This window comes from Fusarium musae, chromosome 1 (genome assembly GCF_019915245.1).
Source record: "Fusarium musae strain F31 chromosome 1, whole genome shotgun sequence".
In the NCBI taxonomy this organism is placed as follows: Eukaryota; Fungi; Ascomycota; class Sordariomycetes; order Hypocreales; family Nectriaceae; genus Fusarium; species Fusarium musae.
Window position 1 is genome coordinate 1,014,381 of NC_058387.1, and position 26,384 is coordinate 1,040,764.

Below are 26,384 nucleotides of genomic sequence, written 5' to 3' on the forward strand. Positions count from 1 at the left end.
ACACAAGTTAGTACATTAATCATAATGATCGATTCAGGAGCTTCTAATGTCGAGCTAGTTGTTAACTTGGCTTCCAGTTTAATTGCTTCCAACTGCCGGCAGCCGAGGCAACAGCAGTCAGCCGAAGGACCTTAACTACTTATGCAGAGTTCATTACCTACCTAGGTCATAGGCATAATGTAATTACACTATATAGTGTTGCAAGACGAGACGAAAACTGTATTTTGTGCATTTACCTCACTTTCTGGGGTAAAACCTAGACCATTATGAAGGGCATATAACTGCCAAAATGGGAGATACACGTCCATGTCTGAACAAGACAGTCAGGCCTCTAATTGAACTCCAAAATCTCACATCCGCTGACCCCAGCCTCTAATTTCATACTTACCTTAGGTACAATCCCATTCTCTTGAACAATCAGGCCATTTCACTCCTCTCAAATCATAAAAACAGACCGTGCACACACCAGGGGCCATGAGTCTTTTCTTGACCATTTCTGACATGATCTTCTAGAAAAGGATCTGGTACGATAGCTACTCCAGAGCATGGATGCTGACCTTGACCTTCGGTGAAAAATAATGGCGCTAAATAAACTCACAGCAGGCTGAAACACTTGTCCAAATCGAGTAACAGCTCGTCTGGGGCATCTCTGCGCGTTATTATTCCTTCACTGCAACTCTGTCATGTTAATATCCCTTCTCATTTTTGCACTATATTAATTGCCGCATAGCATCCTTTCCTCGTTTATCTATATCGCTGATGTCATATTGCCAACTTGCCATTGAAAGTATCATTGTAGTTCGTTGCTCTCGTTCCGAATATCGCCGATTCACGGGTAGCTTCAGTTCGGTGGTTAACGACTTTGGAAGGTTAAAGATGATTTTGACCAATGGGATTTGATCCATATTCTGTTTGCAACTTCGTTCTTACTTGGGCCAAGACGCACGTACATCACCAAGGTCAAAAATTCTGCCATACAAACATGATATCCATTTCATATTACTCGTAAAGTGTGCCTGGCCATGTCAATCTTAACTCCAATAGTAACAAGTATCCCAGACACCAAAATCCTGGCTAGACCTCATAGTTCCTCCTAGAAAGGTCATGTATCAAACTAGATCGCAACAAAGAAACTCCTCTCTCCTTCCTTGGGCAAGACTCTCGCCTTGCGCATAATTTCATCTTCACACGCCAATCGGATCCTTTCAGGTGTCGCTGGACTCTCGAGCCGCAGGAGCCCCTCACAAGAGTCATCGCCGATCGTAGCCTTTACTCCAAACTGTGCGCGTGCTGCCTTGAGTGCATCTCGAATAGCGAAGAAGACCGAGCTTCCCATGAAGAAGGGCGGCTCACCCACACCACGGCTGCGTTGAATGGTACGTAGCTCTTTCCATTCTACGTCCTTGAGGAGTGACACGTTGAAAGTTTGAGGAATATCTCGGAACCCAGGAATCTTGTATGCGCCAGGACCCCGTGTGAAAAGATGTCCAGCCATAGGACCGTTGCGTAGCCACAACGATTCTTCCATTGTGAAGAGACCAAGACCTTGAATGAAGGCACCCTGGATCTGACCATAGTCAATCGCTGGGTTGATAGACTGACCAACATCCATCTTGATATCTGCGCGTATGCAGGTCCATGTTCCAGTCAGTAGATCCAGTTCCACTTCAGCTGCGGCAACTCCCTGAGTGAAGTAGAAGAACATCTTGCCCTTGTTGGTATTCCAATCATACCCAATCTCAGGTGTCTTGTAGAAGCCTTGGGCAGAAAGATTGACACGATCAAAGTAAGCAGCATGGGCAAGATCCTTCATGGTCGCCTCAGGGCCTAGCTTCTTTCGATATGGAGCCAGTCGCTCGTTCAGCTGCTCGCACGCGTTGAAGATGGCGTATCCGTTCAGATCTGACGAGGCTGAAGCAGCTGTTGCAGAGGCGTTGGCCACAGTATTGGTGGAAGTCTCGGAGATGAAGACGTTGTCCAATGGAACACCCAGTGCTTGTGCTGCAATCTGGGTGAGCTTGGTATACAAGCCTTGTCCCATCTCAGTACCACCGTGGGCCACCAAGACAGAGCCATCGTGATAGATGTGCACCAAAGCGCCAGCCTGATTCAGAAATAGAGCGGTGAACGAAATACCAAACTTGGTCGGAATAAGAGCCAGGCCTCTCTTCCGCCACTTGTTCGTTTGGTTGAAATCGGTAATGGCATGTCGGCGTGCTTCGTACATCGCCTCTTCCTGTACCTGCTTGTACATCAGGGGAACATGCCAATCTCCAAGGCCTTGACCAAAATGAGTCTGACCGTCCTTCTCGTACAAGTTGATCTGGCGCAGCGTTTCGACGGGCATTCCCAATCGGTCAGCCACCTCCTCCATGTACGACTCTGCGATGAACATGCCCTGAGGTCCACCAAATCCTCGGAACGCAGTGTTGGACATCGTGTTCGTCTTGCACAAGCGTCCTCGGATGTACACGTTAGGAATGTCGTAGCAACCATCAATATGGGTCATTGCACGTTCGCACACAGCTGCACTGAGGTCGAATGTCCAGCCTGCATTGTTGAAGACATCGCAATCCAAAGCTTGGATCTTACCGTCCTTGTTCACTCCGACCTTGTATTTGCCAAGGAAAGGATGGCGTTGTCCACTTGTAACCATATCTTCCTCTCGCGACAGCATGTATCGGACTGGCCTCTTGGTCTTCTTTGCCGCAAGCGCCAAGATAGAACTGAGAATCACTGATCTTGACTCCTTTCCTCCGAAACCGCCACCCAGTCGCTTGACACGAACAACAACCTTGTTTGACTGTACATCGCAAACTCGCGAAGCGAATACTTGTCTGAAAAAAGGGTTAATATCTAATACTGGCAGAACAGAAATAACAAACCAAGACTTACGTTTCGTTGGCGTTCTGAGTACTGGCAAAGATCTCCATCTCTCCATCCTCAGGCTTGGGGACAACCAAGCAAGCGTTGGTCTCGAGGTAGAAATGTTCTTGGCCACCCATTCTGACTGTTCCAGTGAACACATGGTCACACTCCTTGAAAGCCTTCTCCGTGTCTCCCTTCTTGATTTCTCTGTAGAAGTTGTGGTAGCTATCGGCTGCAATAGCATCCTCAATCGAGAGCACGGATGGCAAATCTTCATATTCGATCTTGACTGCCCGAGCAGCCTCCTGAGCTCGCAGAGGAGAAGTTGCCAGAACTAAGGCAATCGGCTGACCCACTGTCAGAACCTTGCCCTCAGCGAAGAAAACCTCGTCAAAATGAGGAGCACCAAATTTGTTGGCATCAGGGTTTGGCATGTCATCCTTATCAACAACATCCACTACTCCCGGAATATCCAAAGCGGCAGAGTAGTCGATAGAGATGATCTTGGCGTGTGCTCGTTTTGAAAGAACATAACAGGCGTGAAGCTCGTTCTTCATGGCAGGAATATCGTCGGTGTATTGCGCCTCGCCTGTTGTTTGCTTGAGAGCAGCCAGATGGGGGTTAGATTTGCCAGTTACCTCCTTCTTATAAGCCACAGCAGCGTCTTCATCGACTGCTCCACTGGACAAATCTCGCTCAATCTCGTCAATAGCCTCCTTGTCGACCTGCTCTGAGCTTCCATCGAGAATTGTCAGAATGTCATGGTAAAATCGGTAGAAGAATCCAAAGGCCAAAGACTTTCGGTAAGACGCCATGCCACCCGGAACACTAAATTGCAAGTCAAAGTCGCGACCAAGAGCGTTCATGGTACCCTCCAAAGTCTCCAAGTCGGCGAATCGTCGTCCAACAAGGTATTCCATTGCTGTTTTGGCAGCAGCCGTCATAGCAGCCATGCCACCATAAATGAGGGCTGCCTCTCGAACGATGCCTTCATCATCCAAGCGAACCCGCAGAGCTCCAGTGACAATAGCGATATCGTCATCCTTTCTCTTGGCCTGCTTGTATGCTCTGAAGAATTCGCCCTTGCTTTGAGTGACTGGAATTCGGATTGACGCAATGATCGCATCCTGTGCGAGTGCTGTCTTTCGATAACCTGTAAAGAATTGGGAAACAGGGATCTCCGTCTCCTTGGTGGATGACTTGGCCACTAACACAGCATTCGCAGCCCAGAATACGGGATTGAGATCTGAGATTGGCGATGCTGTGACCAAGTTACCAGCAGGAGTACCAACGTTTCGAATTTGTCGACCAGCGAAGAACTTGAGCTGCTTGAGCATAGCCTCAAATACCTGGGCACGTTCCCGTCCATAATGAGGGATAGCATGCTCGCAGATACTCTCAAGGTCAGTCAGGATAACATTGCCACCGATCTCAAGGTGATCCTCCTTGAAAGTGTACTGCCGCAACTCGGCAATATCGCCAACATAAACTGACACAGGGTACTCCAAAGCCTTGAACTTTGTTTCGATCTGAGTCTCTGTGCTTCCACCGATAATCTTGGCTTGAGGATGAGCACTCTTGATCTGCAGGAGCTGTTCAACGGTGACAGGGCGATACCATCTCCGCCTCTTGTTTCCGAATGCCAGAGGCCGTAGCTCGTGCCTCTTGAGAGCGGGTGGGAAGATAAGCTCCGTGTCTGGGTTGTACTCGATGAACCCCGGAGGGGTGAACCTTTTGATTGGTGCATCATCAAGGTTTGCCTTGTCCATACAGCAACCTCCGCTGGGTGGACCGTTACCGTTCTCCATGCAACATCCAGTGCCCCCTGCTTTCTTAAACTTCATACCCGGCTTATCAACACTGAACGTTTGAGCCGCATCTAGGATGGAACGGTAGCCAGTACATCGACACAAGTTGCCATCAAACGCCTCCTCGACATCATCTTTGGAGGGTGAGTCGTTGTTTCGCAGTAAAGCATACAAGCTCATCACAATACCAGGAGTACAGAAACCACATTGGCTGCCATTAGACTTGGCAATACGCTCCTGAGTTGGGTGGGGCTTCTGGGAGCTACCGATACCTTCAACAGTAACGACATGTTTGCCGTCTAAACTGACGAGAGGAGCTAGACATGCATTGACACTGGCATGGTAGATCTTGTTGGTTGTTGGGTTATACTGGCTGACCACGATTGTGCAAGCTCCGCAACCGCCTTCGCCACAGCCACTACCATCGTCAGAGCCACGATAGAAGGGTTTGGGGGCGATAAGTGCTTACAGTTTTGTCCCTGTGAGACCGATACCTCGTAGATATTCCAAGACTGTGACCTCTGGATCTATGTCGTCCAGAACGACTTTGGTTCCGTTAAGATAGAATCGAAGGGTATCATCAAATTTAGAGGTTAGGGTTGCCAAGGGCTCAGGATTGGATTCCCTTGTGGGAGATACAGCGCTAGGCGCCATGATAGCGATGAATAAAAGGAATAGGTATCTCGAATGGTTGTTGGGAAGGGAAGAAGAGTCCAAGAATCAAAAGAGAGAAAGGATAGAAAAGACAACGGGGCCTCTGTGGCTCTTATCAACAAACGAACCGAGGCGTTGTACAGCTCAGTTGCTGTAGAGGGGATACCTACTTAACCTAGTACTAAAGAGTTCAGGTTCACGGGTCAAGGCGAGGCGAGGCGAGGCGAGGCGTGGCCGGCAGCGGTTAGATAGCGGGTTCAAGTTGAGATTGTTCCCTGCGTCATATTGTCAAAAAACAATTGGATCTTGTGCTACGGCACCTTCCTCTTCCTAATGAGATACCTGTGATAGCCAAACAGAGAACGAATGAGGGACGTGTCAAGGTTACCTAACTTAACTCATCGCCACTGATAAGCCCAAGATTTGCACCCCCGCTCACAGCTACAGCAGCCACTCAGTGCCTGTTCTTCTCTGTTGCTTGTGCGGGGAAGAGAGCCTCTACCCCACGATGCAGCTCGCTAACGGCCGGCTCCGCGACCACGATAGGCCAGTTCCACGATCGGGATCCTCCACTTTGACTTCGGAGTTCAGAGACAACCTAAGACGATAGATATTCTGAATATAGCGGTGAACTGTATATACAGCAGCTGCAAGATGATCAAGAGAAATACTCTCGTTCTTGTACTATTTTCTCGGACTCGAACACAGTTCTCAGATATCCAGATAAGATAGAAAGGCAACCGGAGTACCTCACACCCTGGTTGTATGTAGTCTATCTCATAAACTCATGCACATATCAGGAGGACTGAGATACCAACCAACTGCACATAAGGCTCAGAGAACTACCGTGAAATCTACGAAACCCGTCTAATCTAGCCATGCTCCGATTCTTTAACTTTCCTTCCTTCTAACCCGCTCTACTCTTGAATGTACTTCTTCAGCCCCCTTAGCCTCTCCTTAGCCTGCTCCAAGATATCGTCATTCTTACACACAGCAAATCGGATATAATCCTCCGCCAAGTGCGCGTTGTTCGGAGTATAAAACTCTGTAGGAGGAATAGCTGCAACACCAATCTCCTGGATGAGGAACCACGCCAGCTTGAAATCGCGAGGCCGGCTTGCGACGTGAGGGGGAAAGGGGTAGTCCTCTGGTAGCTTGACCTTGGCCATGTTGACGAGCAGGAAGTAACCGCCCTCGGGGTATGTCACGGGTAGATTGAGTTCCTCGAATACCTCGTTGAGGCGGTCGACCTTGGCCTTCATCTCCTTGATGGTCTCATCCCAGAAACCGTTCTTGTCGGCTTGCTCGAAACCAATGGCGGCGGCTTCTTGGAAGGGGGCGGGTGTTGAGAAGCAGATACGCGTGTGAGCGGCAGTGACGTGCTGGATCAGCTCTGGGGGACCAATCAACCAGCCTAAAGAAGATTAGCAAAATGCCATGGTCTGTTGCAAACTCTGGACATACCAACACGCCAGCCAGTGGCATAAAAGTTCTTTCCAGCAGATCCAACAGTGAGAGTGAGCTTCTCCACCTCAGGAGAAAGATTTGCAATTCGCGTAAACGGCACGTAGAAAAGACGGTCATAAACCTCATCCGAGAGAATAATAGTCTGGTGCTTGACAGCAAGATCGGCAATCTTTTGTAACTCGTCCTTGTGGAAAACCTTGCCCACAGGGTTGTCTACAGTAGGTCAGCGCTGATATAAGCGGGGAAGCTCGTGGTACTCACGGGGAGTGTTGATGACAATCATCTTGGTGCGGGGTGTGAAGGCCTTCTCTAGCTCGTCAAAGTCAATTGTCCAGTCTGCGGCTGAAGAGTTCTTTGTGGCTCCTGTCTCGGGAGGATGAAGGGGAACATAGACGACCTTGCCGCCGGGCATCTGAATATTGCTAATGTATCTACACCAATGTTAGCTCCGTATTTAATGTACAAAGTAAGGGCACTCACTGATCAAAAAAGGGCTCAAACACAATAACCTCATCACCAGGCTCAATAAAACCCATGAACGCACTCAGCATACCCTCATTAGCACCAGTTGTGATAATAATATCAGTCTCAGGGTCCAAATTGCGACTCCACAATGGTGAATACGCATCCGCAAGAGCCTTCCTCAACCGCGGTCGTCCCTTAGCAGGCGCATACTGATTACACTCAACACGATCCAAAGCCTCCTTGGCAGCGTTGAGAATAAAGTCAGGGGGGTTGTAACCAAAGAAACCCTGACCCAGGTTCACAATAGGCTGGATAGGTGAAGACGCAGCAGCCTCATTGATCATGGACCTATTTCGGCCGAGTTAGTTATCGTTGTGTTTCTAGCAGGATTTGTAGTAAACTTACCAAACATCCTTCTTCTGGCCCTGGACCCGAGCCGCGGGTTTGAGCTTTTGAGTCTGGTTACTCATGGCGCTGACACTGCTTGAGAATGATCTTGATGAGTGAAGAGGGATAATGCTTCGGAGTGTAGTCCGGAGCACGGAGTAGGAGGGGCAGCTCGGGGTTAATATGGAGCGCAACATCAACAGCGACGAAAGGGCTCTTTTCTTGTATTAGTCAGATCCTTCGATAACTGTAGGAGAGTTACTCACGTATAATTCTCCCACTGATAGGAATTACGCCTTGACAATTGGATCAACAGCAGTCTTTCTCTCCACAGGTCGCTTGCATCTCAACGGTTGCGACATCGCCGTAACCGGGAGCGATAAGTGATGACTAATAACTTTTGCGGGGGTTTAATTCTCCAGTTCGAATCGCGTCATTAGCTCCAATGATGAGCACTGAAATTGGTTTATTGGGATTGGCTTGACAACTCGATGCATGGTTGGGCCCGGCAGTTGATGCTGTAGAAGGCATCGGCTTTGTTCCGACGATAAGCTCTTCTGTCCCTCCTCTTTTTCAGATAGCGACACCGGAGCGTTCTACTATCAGTCAGAAAAGTACATACGACCTGGGACTCCATCGAGATATCCCCGGCAAGGGCCGACTTACATACGGCTCATAGTTCTGATACCGATGATACTTTGTGAGGAACTGAAACGTATTCAGCTAACAACTCGCCGCTGTCACAAATACTACACACAAATCAGATACTTTAGTACCAACGACTTTATTGAGTTGAGATCACCAAGTGTGAGAACACACTGCTACACAAGTCTCATCCTGTACTAAGGTACTCCGTAGTGACATTCGCCGTTCTCTGTCCATATTCAATCTCTCCCATGTCGCTCCAAGATTTCCCATCAATGAACTCTTGATTCAACTCAGCGACAGATAACCCCGCAAAAGACAAGAAAGTTTTCTCTACCAAAACACCAAAGGCTGGAAACCCTCAGGAGACTTCAGCTCCTCGACAAAATTAGGGCCAGCCTCCAGACGCTCAGCCGTCAGCTTCACCAGCTGGGGGGCGGTGATCCGCTTGTTATGATCCCACACCAGTAGGCGCAATAGAATCTGGGTTCGGTCGTCACCAAGATTGAGCTTGTGTAGCTCGTGTGCATGGTTGTAGCACTTCTTTGGGTATAGTTTCTCTTGTTTAATGAGGCAGCGAGGCCACTGGGCCATCATCCCGAGAAGTGAGATGCCCAGTGCCCAAATATCGTCGCTTTTCCCGCTGTTCCTACTATGCTTCTCCATATATGGAGACCAGTATGAACGGGTTCCATATGGGCGTTTCCGAGGGTCAATGTGTTGGACCTTCATTACCTCGGCGCAGTCGCCGAGGACAACATTGACTGGTGCCCATGATCGAACCACGATGTTTCGTGGCTTGATGTCGGTATGAAAAAGCCCTTGTTCGTGGAGATACTCAACTGCTTGCCCAATCTGGAGCAAGACTCGCAGAGTGTCTTGACCATTGAGGCCTTTAGAGTTGTCATGAATTCTGTCTTGAAGACTGCCACCGGCGCAGAGCTCCATGACAAGGACGTTGGCGGCTGGGTTGTGCTTGTCCTCACAGTATTCGATGAACTTGACAATCTGGGGCTACATAGATATATCGTCAGTCATGATATTCAACATTGTAGTGTATAGAGACTCACATGATTCAGTCTAGTCAAGTTTCTAGCTTCCTCTCGTAGGTGATCGACAGCCTGAGGAGAGGACTTGCCGGCGAATAGGCCTCCGGTCTTGACGTTCAGCACCTTATAGACGCTGGCACATGCACCTCGACCTAGTCGAGTTCCTCGAAGATAGGAGCAAGGAGGGAACTCGTTCTGAGGGACGAGGGCTGCTCGAACATCCTCGTCGGTCCAGGCGGTGATACTCATGGTGGATGATGTTGTTGTATTACGCACGAGCCTTGATAGTTGAGAAGGTTGGAAAGGTTGAAGGGTAGAAGTTAGGCAGGTTAAAAGGTTGAAAAGGTCGAAAGGCTTGATGGTGATGGTGAAGAGAGGGAAACATGTTGGCAAGGCCATATCGAAGAAAGTACTGTATAAATTCGGATCACAATGCAGTGTAACCGCTGCCAATGGTTGTGCGTCACAGAGATGAGAGGACAGTGTCAACTGTTCATTGCCTGCCACTGCAAGAACAACCAATAGGTATATCTCGCACTGGAACATGAAGTCAATAACTTCACCTGGCCCTCCAATTGTATGATTGAGTCTTCGCACATGTTCAGATGATACAGTGCCATTGTTCCCTTGTATAGAAATCTAATACAAGACTTGCAACAGAGCAATATCTTATGTGACTACCCCCCTCTGTACCTAAGGTACCTACCTACCTCAAGTAGATACTTACCTAAGGTACGTAATTTAATACGCAAAGAAGGTCACGCCCATTCGATCGCCGTTTCTGAGGTGGGACAGAGTTCCCTCACCCATACGTATCTGCTTTGTCCTCGATCCTAGGTTATCATAAGAACTTAGGTTTAGGATACCTTTCATCGAATCTATCTTAGACATTCCAACCAACATCAGATATCTTCTTGCACATTATTACAATCCATCTCGAGCCAGCTTCCAGAGAAACGACTAACAATGGTTTCCACTCTTGTACGCTATGTTATCACCGCAGCCATAATCGGGTCGGTCTACCAGTACCGTGACTAGCACCTTTTGCTGGACACTTTGACTTCTGAATCATTGAAACTCCGTTGACTCTCTGGCGTCTTTGGGGGCGCCGGTCGTGCACCTAATACTACATAAACACACTTCCCTTCGTCATGCGTCTTAACCTGACCGTCATATCCGTATCGCTCCATGTGCCTCCACTCCCATTTGCCTGATGCATGCCATAAAACACTGAAATCCATAAACGCCTTCCCATGGTTCCAAAGGTAGTTGCTAAAATTGAAGAGGGTATTCGGATACATAGTCTACAGCTGCTTGTGTCGGTGGCAGCTCAGACTGCGTTGTCGCGACTGGCTATTGTACGTATGCTCGCCATAAGTCGGTCCATGAATTCCATCGATTCACCTCCAGGAACGTCTGCAAAATCTTGTTGTCCAGAAGAGGTGTTCGTCGCCGGCACAGTTGTATCGGTCGCGTGTACCAAATTTGAAGCCGTACATGTCGACTTGCTATCCTGGGAAGGTGAAGCACCCTGCTGTTGTGTTGGGGTTGGGGTTGAGGCTGAAGCTGAGGCTGAACCTTGCGAAGAGAACTGAGCAATGCCCGGCAATCGCGGAATTGGAATAGGGGTCTTGGAAACCTTGGCCCCAAGTTTTTGATTGTTCATAGGCTGCCCATTCGACGATGTCTGCTGAGATGCCTGAATCGGTTTTGCAGCCGTGGGCGTACAAGGTGAGCCTTTGCCCTCGGCTTGTTGCAAGATTGGCTTTCCGGAGGCAACGGAAGCAGGGGTCTTGGACGTGGGCGCCATAGAAGCCAGAAAGTTTGCAGGCAACGGCACTGGCGACTCTTTCGGGGGTATCTGGATGGGCTGTTCAGCCGACCCTTCATTCCTATCGAGATTTCCAGGGACTTACCTTGTATTCTTTAAAAATAGTCCCAATCTTAGGTTTACTGCTTTGATTAGGGGGCTGAGCGGTCTGTGGGGGCTTCTGCTGAGGCTTTTCTTCAGCCTTTTGCGGAGGCTTCTGTAGAGGCCTCTGTTGGGGCTTCGGGGTCGACTTTTGCGGCTGCGCTTGGGGCTGCGCCTGGGCCTGTACTTGTGCAGGTGCAGGCACAGGTGCATGCGTTTGCATAGGCATAGGGGGCAAATACTGTTGTTTTATCGCAGGCCGAGGAAACTGGTTGAAGCTATGGGTGCCAGTTCCCAGAGATGGTGTGGGCACTTGCTTCAAGTCCGGTTGTTGGCTGATCCGAGGCTGGCTCCCAGGTGACGCATGGTGGCCATGCCCCGGAGGCAGGTGATGCGGAGGCTGGTAGGCGCCGAAGTTCTGATTGCCCTGGAATCTATTATCCTTAATTGTACCGTTGAGATACGCATCCTTGTTGGTTATGATGTGAGCCCTGAAGTTGCCCTCGTATCCGTTGGTGAAGCCTCCCCAAGTAGCATATGGCGTCCGATACTTAGTCGAGTCCCTATAGAGGTTAGCAAAGGACCAATGTGCTGAGTCGATACTACGTACCTGTTGTGGTTGACCTGGAAAAAGGGATACTTTTGGAATATAGATATATCTGCCTGCGGAGCCACTCTTGCTTGCGATGCCTGGTGGTGGTTTACAGGTGCCGGAGCCTGATACGGTTGCGGATAGGGATGGGCTACTCCAGGATGACTAGGGGTGGGTGCCGGAAGGGCAGCGGTATGTCTTCCGTGCCATTGGTCCTGCTGATACCTGTGTGGTAGTGTATTCGCAGGACTCTGTATCCTGGGTGTGTTCGCAGGAGGTGTATAGGCGGGCGATTGCCTAACCTCAAACCTTTGCGCAGAGTAGGCAGGAGCGGCTTGTTGTCCTATAGATAGAGGTTGTGCATACGGATAACGATAGCTTCCGGGCTGTTGCTGGGCTGGTGAAGGGGCAGTTGGTGTAAACCTCTGAGTGGTGAAGTTGCCCATCACAGGGTAGTTGTGAGAAGCAGGTGTTCGTGGCTTGTACACATATGGCTTATCAAGTCGCGCTGCAGGATAAGGGACAGCGGGCTGGTAGGCTTGTCGGGGAGGATATACTGGAACCGGCCTTGGGGGTTTGACGGGTTTGGGAACCGTCGATAGGAAATTACCCCTGGGATTATGACGTGGGTTGCGAGGATCCTCGGTGAACTGGGCGCGGGCTTCTGTCGAGTTCTTGGGCAAGTAATACCAAATTTGGTCGGGTTTGCAGAAATCGATTTTGACTTGTTCTTTGTTTGTGACAGGGTGGCTGTTGAATTCGGCCCAAGTACAGCCTTCAACGAACGGATCGTCCTTCTGGGGCTTGCCGTCATGAAGTCGTTTTGTTTTGAGCTTCTCCTTGGCCTTCTGGGACGCGGGCATCGGAATGGCCTTTGATGATGCCTTTGGCAGACGATAGTCGGCTGGATCGGGTACCAGTAGCCATTTCCATTCGACTTCGAGGCGGTCACTGCAAGCAATTAGTTTAGATTTGACGAGATCGAGTTTCTCATGGATTCTAGCATACCCATTTGGCAAGATGTCAATAAGCAACGTTTGCTCATCATGCCGGTTTTCAACCACAACACCGGCAAAGATATCTCCTTTGAAGTGTTGCAACTGGCAGGTCTCGCCAGGCTGAAGGTTTGAAGCTGCCGTCCGAACTCGTGAGTCAGTCTCCAATGCATCTCCATCAAGCTTCTTATCTCGCTTCGTCCGATGGTATCGACAGCTGAACTCAAAGGCTTGCTCCTTGTATTCTGTGCCATCTTCGCCGAAGACTGGGATTTCTTCTTCTTCAACGAAAACACCAGCTGCAGCCGCGCATGTTGCATGATAAGCCCGGGCGCATCTCTTTTGGGAACACTGGAAGCAAGCACCCTGTTTGGAGCGGCAATAGAGACACTTGAGTTCGAACCGATCCTTGTGGATTTTCGACACGTTGACGACTGTCTCTTGTCCATCAATTGTTTCCGTATACGTCTCTGGCAGATAGTGCGCGCAAAGTCGATGAGCTTTTCGACCATCATCTGTGGGCAACAGATCGGCCGATGGAGTATCGTTAGGGCAGAGGCAGCAGGGTGGTTCGACTTTCGATTTGAGACGAAGTCTGATCTTCTTGACCTGGCCTCCCTTGTCGCCAGGTACACGCTTTCGCTTACGACCAGCCAGTCTGAACTTGACACCCGAGCCAGAAGGTGGTGTTGGCATGCCACCTTCTTCATCATCGTCATCTTCCTCTTCGTCCTCGGTTTCTTCATATTCTGTTTCTTCTCCGCGTAATTTACGCTCGATGTCGTAGACATTAATCCAGACACTGTCTTGCGCTTCGGCACACTCGCACTTTTTGGCGATTTTGCCGATGTCTAGCCAAGAATCGAGTGCGAAATTGACAGCTTCGGCACAGTTGTAGCCCAGATTGTAACCAGAATGGTATCCATATGGATAGGTCACGACGAACTCTCCAGGATAAGATACGCATTTGTTAACAGTAATGTTATAATGCGATTTCAAATGCTGAGGCGAGATGAGGAATCCTTTATGACGGAGAAACTGGTCGCAGGCTTTGGCATCTGTAGGCCATATGTTTTTCATCGCCGCCTCGAACCGCCGGGCATCGGCTTGGGAGATACTATACCACTGCTTGGGAGCACCGAAGTGAAGGTAGTTAATACTGTAAAGATCAACATCTTCAAGATGCCAAGCAAAAGTTGCTTTCCACATGCCTAGGTAGAGATAGGCTGTGTTGACTCCTGGCACTTTTTCACCCAAGACATCCAAAAGATTAGGCAGCTTGTTCAAATTCCACTGTTCGGTCGATTCATCAAAAAGCGTACCCATCAGATCAGCGCCGTAGAGGGGAGGTGCGTAGGTAAGGGTCTTCCAGTAAGCCCTCTCAAGTTCCTCACAGCGCTCGGGGGTATACTCGGATATGTCCATCTTGTAATCCCAGTCTTTAAAGGCAGCTTCGTCGATCATAGCGGATCCCTCTCGGCGACTGTATTTGCGACGGGCCGAGACTGTTTGTGTCTTGGTTCTTGCCTGTCGGAGGCCACCCATGCGACCAACGGTAGGTTCACAATCCTCCTCAACCTCTTCACCAGGGTCCTTCTCTACTGACTCGACAGGTTTGTCCTCAGTCTCGGCAATCTCTGGCTTGGGTGAGACCGGAGTCATAGGCCGGTCTTCATTATCATCCGCCTGTTCTTGCTTGTGTCGCTTCCCTCTGCCTCCTCGCTTGGCAGGCCGCCCCCTACCTCTCTTCTTAGGAGTCGAAGGATCGGGAGGTTTAGCCACAGTCGCGGTCGCAGCTCGAGTTCGTGGTTTGGGCTTCTCGGCATTGGCGCGTCGCTCACCACGTCTAGCCGGTGGTTGGTGTTCGCTCTGATTGCATAACTGGCGCCACTGGGGCAGGTTGTAGGATCGTCCGTGAAGGATGTTGACTTGGCGGTAGGTTCCATTGGATCCCATAATATCTTGCTTGATCGGCTCTCGAACTTTGACCTGCTTCACAAGGTCGTCGAGTTTGGGAAGGGCGTCTTTCCATTCTTGCGGGGGGATAACTTTGATGATGCCGGATTTCATTCCATAGCTATCGACGGCTTCCATCTGAAGGATATGTTAGCGACGGACACGAGGGAACTTGCGATCGACGTACGAAGCGCTTGAAATCCTTGAACTGGTGCATGGTGGGCTTGAAGATAGGAACAGCACCGGACCAGGAATCTGGCAGGACCTCCCCAATGTCAATGTCTTCTTCAGCATTTTCCTTCTTATCTCCGCTGCTGACATTGTCGCTAGAAGAAACAGGCTGCGGTGGATCGCTCAGGATGGGTTCATCTTCAAGATCGCTCAACTCAGAATCGGAACCATCAGACTTCGCCGTGTTGTTGCTATTGGGAGGCGAATGCAAAAAGGTAGCGCCAGGCTGAGCGCTCGAGTTATTTTTGGCGTTGGTATCGACAGGCGCAGCCGCAACGCCTGTATCTTGAGAATGTGGTGTAGCAGCGACAACAATGCCAGCGTCGATCGACGTGGACGTCGACCCCGACATGGTGGGCGATCACGTCGCAATCAGCGACGCTGCCATTGAGGGAGGAATTATAAGTTTCGGGTCCGTTTCTCGCTGCGGCGTAGTACAGACGTTTGAAAATATCGATGCGGTGAAAAGAATCAATTACTCTGTCAAGATACTTTTGCGCTGGAAGTGTTGAGTACGACGGACGAAAAGGGCGTGAGCGCAGACTTGGAAAGTGGTACAGCGGGTGAGAACCTGAGTCTGAGTGGCAGGGTACCTAGGTACAGTTTACTGGAGTTGGTGGTCAGAAGGGCAGGTGATGCGGGTAGAATTGTTAGCGGGCGAATGAAAAGACTCGATTGGAAGTATCTTCTAGGCTTATCCTCGGTAGGCGGTACCTACAGGCCTCGTACTGTGCTAAGATTTCAACTTGGGCTAAATGCAAGCGGAAAAAACAGGGCAGGGAGCATCAGGGAGTAAGAAAATATCTGACCTCGATCTAGGGTTCTAGAATAAACTCAGCAGATAGTATCATGAGACTATGCTAAGCTACGTGAGTTATTTTGTCATCTAGAGTCAAGATCCTTTAGTTTTCTTTCCTCCCTACCCAGGGGAGTACCCCCCAAAACGGGCCCGCTAAACACACATCATTCGATTTCGGAGGTTTCCATCATCATCATCGTCGTCGCAAACTTGCCCCCTTTTTACAAACGAATCGACTTTTTATTTGCCTGTCAGGCATAGGCAGGGGCGAAATATCTAATGGACTACCGATTATGGAACTATTAAATTTCTCAAGGATGATGGTCTTTTATTTGTCACTGGAAGTGCTGCGACTAGTTCTGTCTTCTAGACGCATACATAACATAGGCTTTGTTGTGTGCATTGTTTTAAGATCTTCATCTGATGCAGATTGATCAGATTGATAAGATTGGCATCTGAAACCCAGTCCCCAAAAGCTAGGGACGTCGTCCACTACCGATCATCCTGGCCTGGCTTTGTCCCACCTTACGTAGGCGACATTACCTTAGCTCACACGAGCACCTCACCCCCATCTGTGGTCCCCGGCTTCAGGGCTGAGTCAAGTGATTGTTAGTTGCTGTTACCATAGCTCCGCTTTGTTCTTCATCTTTAACTCACTATCGTGGTATTCCAACCGAACAGCTCGTAGTGTCCATGTCTTGCATATGCACACCTACATGTAAGCTACCGTGATTCGCTCGAGTTGACCATTGAGGGTTGTCACTTGAACAGATACTTTCATCTCGACGTCAAGGGCATTGTATGACAGCCTCATTTGATCGATTGTCCTACTGCATTCTCACGGCACGGTCTATTTCAGCTTGCAGACTCCTTTGTCTAATGTTGATCTTGTTTCCTTGAATATCTGACCGACACGCTGGCGACAGAGCCAATGAAGGAGACCTATCTCTTGAAGTTTTCTCATTTGGTCTCCCCCCCGGAACCACTTCTAGACCCCATAAGGAGGTTCATGTCCGTTGCTTCAAGACTTCTTGAAAATGTCCATGTCTTTGTTCACAGTCAACCACTGACGGTATTCCCAAGTCGCGCTCCTTTCGTCATAGTAAACTACTGATGAAGTTTGCCAGTCCAGAACTTACTTGGTGGCTCATAAGCATTATCACTACGACAGCCCTTGTTGAAATATGCCATGTATCAACTGCCACTAGCTATCCGTGAAGCTGAGCATTAATCTCCTTTGTTGAGATGATGGGGTTGATGACTAAAGTGAGAGTCCACTTGTGTGCCTTATCGTGCATAATATGATCGTGAGCTAAGAACCTGGAGGGTGTAGACGCAGACGAATTACTCCATCGTGATACAGTCAAGTCAATAAGTTACACAGCACATGTGTATTAAATCTTCATTTGAAGGGCCTAAACTGCTCATCATTGTTGGTCTTTGACTAGGTTAGTAGGCAGGCGATCACATGTTCAAAGTGATAACCGTTACCAACTCGTTATTTTGCGTATTGTCTTACTGAAGTCACTGCTCGGCCACTCCTGTGTAAGCTTCAAGTTGATTGGCAAGATATACTGCGAGAACGATACATATCTTCCCTGCATCTTACAGAAGACAGGAGCTCTATATATCGCTCACGAAAACGTGGCTTTGCAGATCAAGGAAACACTACACTCCCTGGACTAGACGATTTGCCCAGATCTGAGCGGGCCGACACTGAGCCGATATGTTTGACAGCAGGCATTGTATCAAATCATATAGAATTCCACAAAAATCATTTATATTAACCATTCCAGCGTTGCAGACTGATCGTCGAGGCTCAACACACGGGTATCTTGTAGCCGAAACATCGTATTATAGGTTGGTAGGTATGCAATTTGTATCTTATCAAACTTCTTATGTATATTCCTAAAAGTTATCTCGGGCTCCTAATATAAAGAAAGTGACTTACGGTCATGCTTGTGTATCCAATGCCAACCAGGTTCGAAGTTGCACTAAGCCACTACCAGGGGTACCTTTAAGTTGCGATAGTACCTGGACATGATGTAATATGAGACACTGAACAGCTCTTGTCCATAGAGTGACTAATTATAGGGCAGTGCTCAGTGATACAGATAAATCACTGCATGAAGTCAAAATACTTCTCAAACACCAACCGGATATCGAGGAATTGGTGTTGAGCCCCATGTTACTGCGACTTACAAGTACCGTCAGTTGGCGCAACTAGCTCCGAGCCTAGCTTCAAGACAACTGACGTCAATATCCTGTTTTGCCAAAAACATTTTCTTCGTATCAAAGAATTAGATTTGGCCCTATGTTACCGTCTTACTCTCTGTCACGAGGATGACCTTCAATTGCGCGACCTGCAAACCCCGCCGTAGTAAGCATTCTCTTTATGGATAGATCTGCGCAGTCGGCGGTCAAAGCCAAGCCAAAAGTGAGCATTGAGTCTCGGTACTTGTTATCACGAATAGACCAGTTCCTTGGCTGTTTAGAGACACTGACTCAATATATTTCTTCCATCGAGATCTCGATCATTTCAGTTAACTGACACTGGGCTTATCGTCCTCCCAGCTACCTCTATCCGGCTCACCTTCGCCCCGCACTCAGCACTATCTTGGCCCTGTTTAAACTTACAGCATCAAAGAAGCTGGGCTGCATCCTTTAGCTCAGCCATTGGATGGCATCATGGTGAGCTGACCTATCTCATCACTTGCCGGCCCTCCATGGCTTTATCGTGTTCCCCCGCCCGCCCCCAATGACAGCCTTGTTGGAGGAATGCCAATGGAATGTTGCGAGGAGTTTCTGTGCCGCTGTGACTAGGCGCTGGTTGCTTGTACATGAACCTCGGTCGTGTTAGAGCTGCATCAGCCGTTGGGTGGATGGATGACGGTCAGTTGCAGATGTAGCTGCAGCTTGTTCTACCATAAGCTACCTACCTACCTATCTATGGCCCTCACCTCTTTTGAGCTGGGCTGGGCCTTTGCCTCTCTTCTCTTTCAATTGCCTCTCACCTCTTCGCGGTGAAGTAAGAGCTTCACTTTGATTCACTACTCATACCCCCCCCCCCCCCCCCCCCCCCACTGTATTGTCTTATAAGACGCAGCCTTCAATATGATTATGTTCAAGCTCTTCGCAGCTTTACCTCTCGCCCATGGCGTTATTGCACAATCCGCCGGCACTGGAGAAAAGGTCTGGGCTGCCGTCGCATTCATCAACCATGGCGAAAGGACGCCCGTAATAGCCAATCTTCGTACCGTCTTGACACCTGAGGGAGCTCAACAGATGCTGCGACAAGGAACTGCATTCCGTGCTCGATATATCCCAGACGGTGTGAACAACTCGGACTATCAGAGTATTCAGATTGCTTATCTCCAGAATCTCAAACCTGATGTGATTGACAACGACGACATTGACATTATTACCCAGACAGATGAATGGGTATCGACTGGTGCTTTGGCATTTATGCAGGGCTTCTACCCGCCATCACCAAATGCCTTTGATAACAGCACTGGAGGCGAAGAGATTGCCGTGAACTTGGCTTCTAGCGACAACAAGACTGAATATCCCTTGGACGGATACCAATACCCCAGCATTCGAGCTCCTGGATACTACGACCCAGAATCAACAGCGTATGCTAATTGACCTCTTCCTACTTAGATTTGACTAACACAATACAGGATACAAGGCACTTGGAGATGTTCAGCATGGCAGACAGAGATCACCACAAACCTAACGCAGGAAACTGGTCTCGATGAGCTCTATGATTCAACTCTGCCCTTCTACCAAAACCTCTTCTCTACTGCTCCATTGGATGGCACAATTGACATTGACTATGCCAATCTCTGGAACGCATACCAACTCTGGGAATTCGTCGATTATCAGTATCGACACAATGAGACAGTCCACGAGGGGCTCAACAACGCAAACTCAACGCTGTCTTTCCTAAACACTTACGCCTTGTCCATGGAGCGCGCACAAAACAGCTACCGCGGTTCAGACGACGACAGTGAACTTGGTTCTCTCTACTCCGTCGCTGGCCGAACCATGGCGTACAAAGTCGCATCGCAGTTCAAGAGCAACATTCGCTGGGGAAGCAGCTACAATAAACTCACACTCATGTTTGGCTCTCTCGATCCCATCGTGAGCTTCATTCAACTCTCGGGCCTTGTGACTCAAGACAACATGTTTCAAGCACCTTGGTCGACGCTTCCCAAGCCCGGCGCAGCATTGGTCTTTGAGCTTTTTGGCGAAGACCCTGATGATCCTGATAAGCAGCCAACCACGGATAGTCTTCGTGTGAGAATGTCCTACCGTGCTTCAGCAGACCCGGACGAGTCTTTCCAGAACCAGCCCATCTTCAAGTCTGGTCCTGATGGCATCGCGTACTCGAGTTTCATACAGACTATGAAGAACCTTGGAATATCACCTAACCAGTGGTGCGACGTATGTAGCCCGACACCTGCACCTTGGTGCATCACCATCGACTCGGATAGCTCCAACTGGGGAGATGACTCTTCGATTGGGCCAGTCATCGCAGGAGTCATCGGCGCAATTATCGCGATCGCTGTTCTGGGTGTTCTACTTCTTTGCCTGTGTGTCTGCGGCGGTCTTCGGCTACGTCGTAAGGGCCCTGAAGACTCAACACAAAGCGGCGCTGCTGTCGGAGGTACCACAGGAGGCTTCAAGGGACCAGAAAAGAAAGATGGCGATGCGGATGTGGTGGTGACAAAGCAGGGCATTCACCATGAGCGCGTCGGTAGCTGGGAACTCCGAAGTCCAAGCGAAATTCCTCCTCAGACTTCTGGAATCGTGACCAAGGACATGGGATCTCCTCCTCAGAGACGATCTTTGGATGACAGCGATGACGACATCAGCGTTATGAATGCGGCACCAGTGAAGGCTCGCGAGAGTGTTTGAGTAGTATGGGTGAGTGAACAGGGGAACTATATGGAGGAACTTGCATGCATGGTTATACCCTTTGATTCTTACAATCGTTCGAGCTATTGATACCTACTGGGATGGATTTTACAGGCGTTGGTATTGGCGAATTTCCATAGACACTCGTTTGGAAATATTGATCATTGGCCATATGTGGCATACACTGAAAGGACTGTTGCTATATAACTGGTAGTTCAAATTGACTGAACTGAGACTATCACTTAGACACGGACCGAGTTTGGGCATTGCATGACAAGAAAAGTATCACGATTATCGTTGAAATAGTGATATCCAGACATCTTGGTTTAGTAAAATGACAGTATGGATGTTTATCCAAGGGGTATCTATGTCCCACACGCCTCACACAATAACAAACTCCTCCTCTTCAACCCCATCAAGGTCAAAAACCTCCCCATTCATCATCCCATGCACATAGCACTCCCCAACAAGTATCCACGTCCCATCATCCTTTCTCCTTAACAAGAATGGTGTTCTCCCGCCATATAGCACAACAACCACATCCCCTGCTTGCATGATATCCGGCCCAACAACAAACCACCCCCCAAAAGTTATCGCAAAACCTCGATACCGTGTAACAAGCGTTGCTTCATGGCTCCATTTGAACCCATCTCCCGTCTGCGCAAGCTCTTGTATCTCCGGTGAAACAGCACCAGGTTTATCCAGCGCGCGGACTAGATACGCTGCGCCGTTGGCGAGCCACTCTTCCTTAGGAATACTCTCATATGGCCGTGAGCGATCTGCTCCGATACATGCGTTTGTAAGTGTTTGCACAAGGGCGAAGAACGCTGTGTCGCCATTTCGATAGCGTTGTCGTAGGTTGAAGGGCTGATTTCGACCACAGATATCTCGCCATAGGGCTTCGATAGGGAGACGAAAAGGGTTGTTGCGACGGAAGTGGAAAGCGTTGTTCCAGAAGATCCACGATGGTCGACGGATACGATCCAAGCAAACGCCGTAGATGTGGAGAGCTCGCGTTTCTTCGTTGATGTATAATTGAGGCCTATACTCCCCTGATGCTTTGTGAGGAGTGACGGGTGTGCCCATGAGATGGAGAGGCACAACACGCCAGTCAGGAACCCAAGTTGGTAAGTCTCCCCTCTCCATAATTCGTTTCTTGTAAGTAACTGGTATAGCATGACAAGCAGATAAAAGCAGAAGTGATTCGCACCCAGAGAGTTCTCTGACTGCTACATCGTAATAGATGTCTTCTATCGATCTGCTATAATCTGCCACCAACTCTGCAAGGCTCGAACTACCAGTGTGGATGGAGAAGTGGCCAAGAAACGCATAGACATGGTCTCGAGGGTCTTTGGATAAGAGATGTCTTGCGCGGTGAAGTTCGTATATGAAGGCTGCGCGGTTATGGTTGACATCGTATGCCTCCTCTGGCTCAACGAAGCGTTGATACAAGTATCGGATGTTAGGTGTGAAGACAGCGAACCGCGAGCGTAGGAAGTGATAAGTCGTATTCAAGATGCCTGCAACTGACGATAGAATTTCCCAGTCAATCTCTGCATCGCCCCAGTAGAGAGTCGCCGGTGCTGCTGTTCCTATTTCCTGAACGATCCATATACGATTAAACTATTCTCGTTAGTATAAGGCTCTCCTGTGTCTATCATAAACTCACCCATGGTAGCCTCGATAGATTCGAGAACGGCACCCAAGGTTTTCTATCCTGGCTCAACAAATCTTCTGAATGAGCTCTTTTGAATTCATTATGCAGTTCCTCATCATTAAACACTCCATGAAGGTAGTGAACCATCTCCGTAGCCGCCTTCCCATGGCCTACCTTGTCTTCTCCGAGCCATACCAACACGTGCTTCGCTCCCTTGTAAATGGCATTCATCAGACTGACTTGCTGACTTCGTTCAGCAATATCGTCCTGATTGATGCAGACTTGATCCGCCCACAAGCGTCGCTGGGTTGTTGCATGTCTCATACGGCGTAGAGCACCCTCAATGCTCTCCGTCAATGGCAGCGGTTTCCCATCGCATATAATTTCAGAGGATCGACCACCTGTTCCCCAGCAATATGAGATGGCTTCATATTGTGGGCTTAGATCAAGATTCTCAAAGCCGAGATGACCGACTAATGGGTCATTGCCCGTACCAGGCTCAAGAGTGAGAATGCGGATCGTAAAGTTATCTGTGAATGGTGTATAGACATATGACTCTGGAGCTGTCGGTTCTGAAGGCTGGACACCATCGGCCATTGATGATAGCAAAGACACAGTCGAGCGATGAGGCTTGACTTTGAGAAGAGTCCTAGAATGAGATGTTGAACGTTGATGGTGAGAAATGTTATGCAGACCGAAACTTGGAGGCCCAGTTCTTTTAGATCGTTTTCGCGAAACTTCAATCGGCGGCGTAGAATTAGTTTCTTTGTAGATCGTCAAATCACTAGTATGAGCTCTTTTTCGGAAAGCACGTCGACTCATTAGTCGAACTGCAGATGTAGACTTAAGGGACATTGCAATTATCACTGAACTAGAAACAGAATGATACGGTACTTAACAGAACCAACGAACGGTTACTAACATGCAACACAGCCACTCATCATGGTTATTTTGCGGAGATCCATGCAGGCAGTCTTTACAAGCAGTAGTAGGGTCAGCGCTAATGTCACGTTAGAGACGCAAGATGGTATGCAAGGCATAGTACAGAGTACATCACGTAGAAATAAGACAGATCATGTTGGCCTTCAATGTTTAATTTGTGATATCAAGCGGCGGTAGGCCTTTCTATCTAACAATACACAACTTTCCTGTGTCATCAATCGTTCCAAGTAGGAGATAAAAAACAAAATAGATAATGCGATAACACCTCGCATGGGCGATTCATCCTTTGTGCCAGTAACGCCTTATCCCATCCCAATCCGCTGGGAGTCCCATAGTTACAAATAAGAAAGAAATGAAGCGCTTAGTGCATGTCCTTTTCCCATTCCCCACTGTCCATTAAACCACTCTTTACAGGTCCATGGTAAGAAGCTCTAACCTTGACGTAACAGCGTCACAGCTGGCGCTGATACGTTGCACACGAGCCATGGCCAAAGCAGCGAGACTCTCTTCCTCACCGGCATCGATAAGTTCAAGACGGGCAAGCACCTTTTCGGACTCAACACCGCCAAAGATGTCAACATGCGATAGACCCTCAGAGTCAAACTCCTTGGGTTGCTCGGTGGTGGTGGTAGCGGTCTCAGTGTGGAACAGGGCGAATTCAGGGTCAGATTCGAACTCAAGATCAATAGGGGCGGCGTCAACGGGCTCAGCAACCTCGGGCTTCTCAACAGGGCGCTCAATGGCGGGCACCTCGAGCTTCTCCTCCTCAGAGTCGAAGATGGGCTCAGCGAAGTTGGAGGTCTTGCCAGAGAGAACAGAAGCGTCAATAGCATCAGGAAGCTCAGGAGTGTCAACAACAAAGACTTGAGGCTGGAAGTTGAAAGAGCCATCAAGAGTGAGCATGGAGAAGTCCATGTTCTGCTCAGGGATCATGGCCATGCCAATCTGGTGCTGAGAAGACTGCTGGGCATTGTAGGGGTTGATGTCCTTAGGCACCTGTCGCTGTTCCGGTTGAGGCTCGACCTTGAGTTGAGGAGTCTGCTGAACAGTGGTAGGGTTGCTGCTGAGGTTGTCCAGGAAGTTGGAGAAGGAAGGCGAAGAGAGAAGCATGCGGGTGAGGTCAGTCAGACGCTTGTTCTCGTCGACGAGAGCACGGTTCTGAGCGCGGAGGTCGCCGTTCTCGCTGACCTTATTGGCAATCTCAGTCTCAAGCTGAGTGATATATTCTAAGACATTGTTAGCATACTGTTTCAATTATTTGTGACGGAGCAAACTTACCCTTTCTGCGGGAACGGAAAGCACGAGCGGACACCTTGTTACGAAGCTGTCGTCGCTCCTTGCTGCTGAGCTTCTTGCCCTCCTCACTAGCCAGGAGGCGCTCATCCTCATCCATTTCCTCTTCGTCCTTCTTGGATCGGGGAAGGTTGGCCATGGGGCTGGTAGCCTGGCTCTCGGGCATCGAGGGCTTGGCTCGCATAGAGTTCAGGAGCTGAGTAATCTTCTGCTCAACGATGGGGTCGGTAGGCTGAGGGGCCTTGCCACGAGACTTGGGCTGCGATGCCTGGCGCTGAGCCTGTTGTTGTTGCTGAATGATCTGCTGCTGTTGTCGCTGTTGTTGCTGAGCCTTGGCAAGAGCGGCTTGGGAGTGAGCACCAGGCCAGAGACGGCCATTGTTCTGTGTAGGCAAAACGGGTGGTGAGGGAAGACCAGCGTTCTCTTGCTCAATGCTACTAGGGTCGACAGTGAAAAACTGTTGTGTCTCGGTCTGCGACTCGAAATCCATATCCATATCCGAAGCACCCAAAGTAGCCTGCGAAGGAGATGTGTTGAAATCAAACAGATCAGCCTCGGGGCTGAAGGTGGTTAGGTAGTCGATGCTGCGGAAGTCTTGGTAGCCAGTGTTGTTTGTCTGGTTAACGGCCATTGTGTTGGCGATGGCACCGGGCACAAAGCCAGTCTGTTGTCGGTACATGTCATAGTTGTGACTGGGACCGCTCAGGCTTTGGGCAGTTGTGGTGGCGGGAGCAGCGACAGCAGCTGTGATAGGGCTGGCGAATGTAGCCTTTGATGTTCCTGATGGTGATACTGTAGTAGCAGGAGATTGGAAATTATCGTACTCGGTAAGATCGAGGAGAGCGTCGATATCGACAGTATTCTGGCCAGGACCTGACATATTGTTGAATCAGTTCGGCGATACCGGAGGATGTAGTCTTTGGTGATGAGAGATTGAATTCGTCGCCCAAGTGATGATCAGTGAAAGACTCGAGTATTGTCGCTAGATTCAAGTCTGCTGTGTTGTCTTGTTTAGAAGATGATTGAAAAGTAGTTGTTGAGAGATGGAAGTTCAGTAACAGAAGCGATTGTTTGGAAGTTGAGAAGGGGAAAGATGGAACCAGGCAGAAAATCGGGAACTGGGGAGGGACCGTGTTCTATGAATGGGGTGGGTGCCTTGGTCGGCGGTACGTACCCGCCGGGTCCGACAACAAGATCCCCGCCGTGTCAGGGAGGAAGAGACTGGTGAAAGCCACTGAAGCCCACTCAGGTAATCCACTATAAACATGCTCAAGGCCCCCAACTTCAGGGACTCGGCCCCTGAATTGATTCCATTCGAGCGCTATGAACCGCTAGATCCAGGTCTCTCTGTCTGGTAACGCCGGCCGTTGTCAGGGCTGACCAGGGAGCAGGGATGGATCGGCGGCTGGGAATCCGACTAGTGAGGGAGAGGAGTGAGGACGCGTCAGCTCTTTTCTTGGGTTGTGCAAGCCAAGGGTGGAAGCCAAGGGCCAAGGAGGTGGATAACTCATTGAGGCAGCGCCGTAACTCTAGAGGCCAATCAAGATGAGCCTCTGACGACCGAGCCTCTCAGAGACAGCAGCGAGCGTATCCCTGTTTCGCCCTCCGAGGGGTGCGGAGCGAACAAGGTGCGAGTCTTTGCGAGAGTCTAGCTCCAACAAGAGAGCGAAACGAACGACCAGAGACGTCTGCGGCCTGAGGATGACGACGCTCAACTGCCCCTTTGGGACAGGCTTGGTGCCAA

The 26,384-nt window shown here is 49.4% G+C and overlaps 7 protein-coding genes across 7 annotated transcripts; 1 reads left to right on the plus strand and 6 right to left on the minus strand.

The window, feature by feature from the left end:
* Positions 1–1,114: 1,114 nt before the first annotated feature.
* On the minus strand, positions 1,115–5,330 carry J7337_000321 (uncharacterized protein; the record flags this gene model as incomplete). Its single annotated transcript, XM_044818078.1, has 3 exons — positions 1,115–2,837; positions 2,896–5,094; positions 5,146–5,330. 3 exons carry the CDS (start codon positions 5,328–5,330, stop codon positions 1,115–1,117), a joined length of 4,107 nt encoding a protein of 1,368 aa, XP_044685780.1.
* A 917-nt stretch (positions 5,331–6,247) lies between these two features.
* On the minus strand, positions 6,248–7,732 carry J7337_000322 (uncharacterized protein; the record flags this gene model as incomplete). The annotated part of the gene is made up of 5 exons (XM_044818079.1): positions 6,248–6,744; positions 6,795–7,010; positions 7,059–7,228; positions 7,278–7,610; positions 7,668–7,732. 5 exons carry the CDS (start codon positions 7,730–7,732, stop codon positions 6,248–6,250), a joined length of 1,281 nt encoding a protein of 426 aa, XP_044685781.1.
* An 895-nt stretch (positions 7,733–8,627) lies between these two features.
* Positions 8,628–9,592, minus strand: J7337_000323 (uncharacterized protein; the record flags this gene model as incomplete). The annotated part of the gene is made up of 2 exons (XM_044818080.1): positions 8,628–9,308; positions 9,365–9,592. 2 exons carry the CDS (start codon positions 9,590–9,592, stop codon positions 8,628–8,630), a joined length of 909 nt encoding a protein of 302 aa, XP_044685782.1.
* Positions 9,593–10,673: 1,081 nt separating this feature from the next.
* On the minus strand, positions 10,674–15,381 carry J7337_000324 (uncharacterized protein; the record flags this gene model as incomplete). The annotated part of the gene is made up of 4 exons (XM_044818081.1): positions 10,674–11,204; positions 11,260–11,818; positions 11,866–14,936; positions 14,986–15,381. 4 exons carry the CDS (start codon positions 15,379–15,381, stop codon positions 10,674–10,676), a joined length of 4,557 nt encoding a protein of 1,518 aa, XP_044685783.1.
* A 3,561-nt stretch (positions 15,382–18,942) lies between these two features.
* J7337_000325 (uncharacterized protein) lies at positions 18,943–20,748 on the plus strand (the record flags this gene model as incomplete). Its single annotated transcript, XM_044818082.1, has 2 exons — positions 18,943–19,460; positions 19,509–20,748. The coding sequence occupies 2 exons, from the start codon at positions 18,943–18,945 to the stop codon at positions 20,746–20,748; spliced, it is 1,758 nt and encodes a 585-aa protein (XP_044685784.1).
* A 381-nt stretch (positions 20,749–21,129) lies between these two features.
* Positions 21,130–23,002, minus strand: J7337_000326 (uncharacterized protein; the record flags this gene model as incomplete). Its single annotated transcript, XM_044818083.1, has 2 exons — positions 21,130–22,371; positions 22,580–23,002. 2 exons carry the CDS (start codon positions 23,000–23,002, stop codon positions 21,130–21,132), a joined length of 1,665 nt encoding a protein of 554 aa, XP_044685785.1.
* A 753-nt stretch (positions 23,003–23,755) lies between these two features.
* On the minus strand, positions 23,756–25,520 carry MBZ1 (BZIP-type transcription factor mbz1; the record flags this gene model as incomplete). The annotated part of the gene is made up of 2 exons (XM_044818084.1): positions 23,756–24,573; positions 24,626–25,520. The coding sequence occupies 2 exons, from the start codon at positions 25,518–25,520 to the stop codon at positions 23,756–23,758; spliced, it is 1,713 nt and encodes a 570-aa protein (XP_044685786.1).
* Between the last annotated feature and the right edge of the window lie 864 nt (positions 25,521–26,384).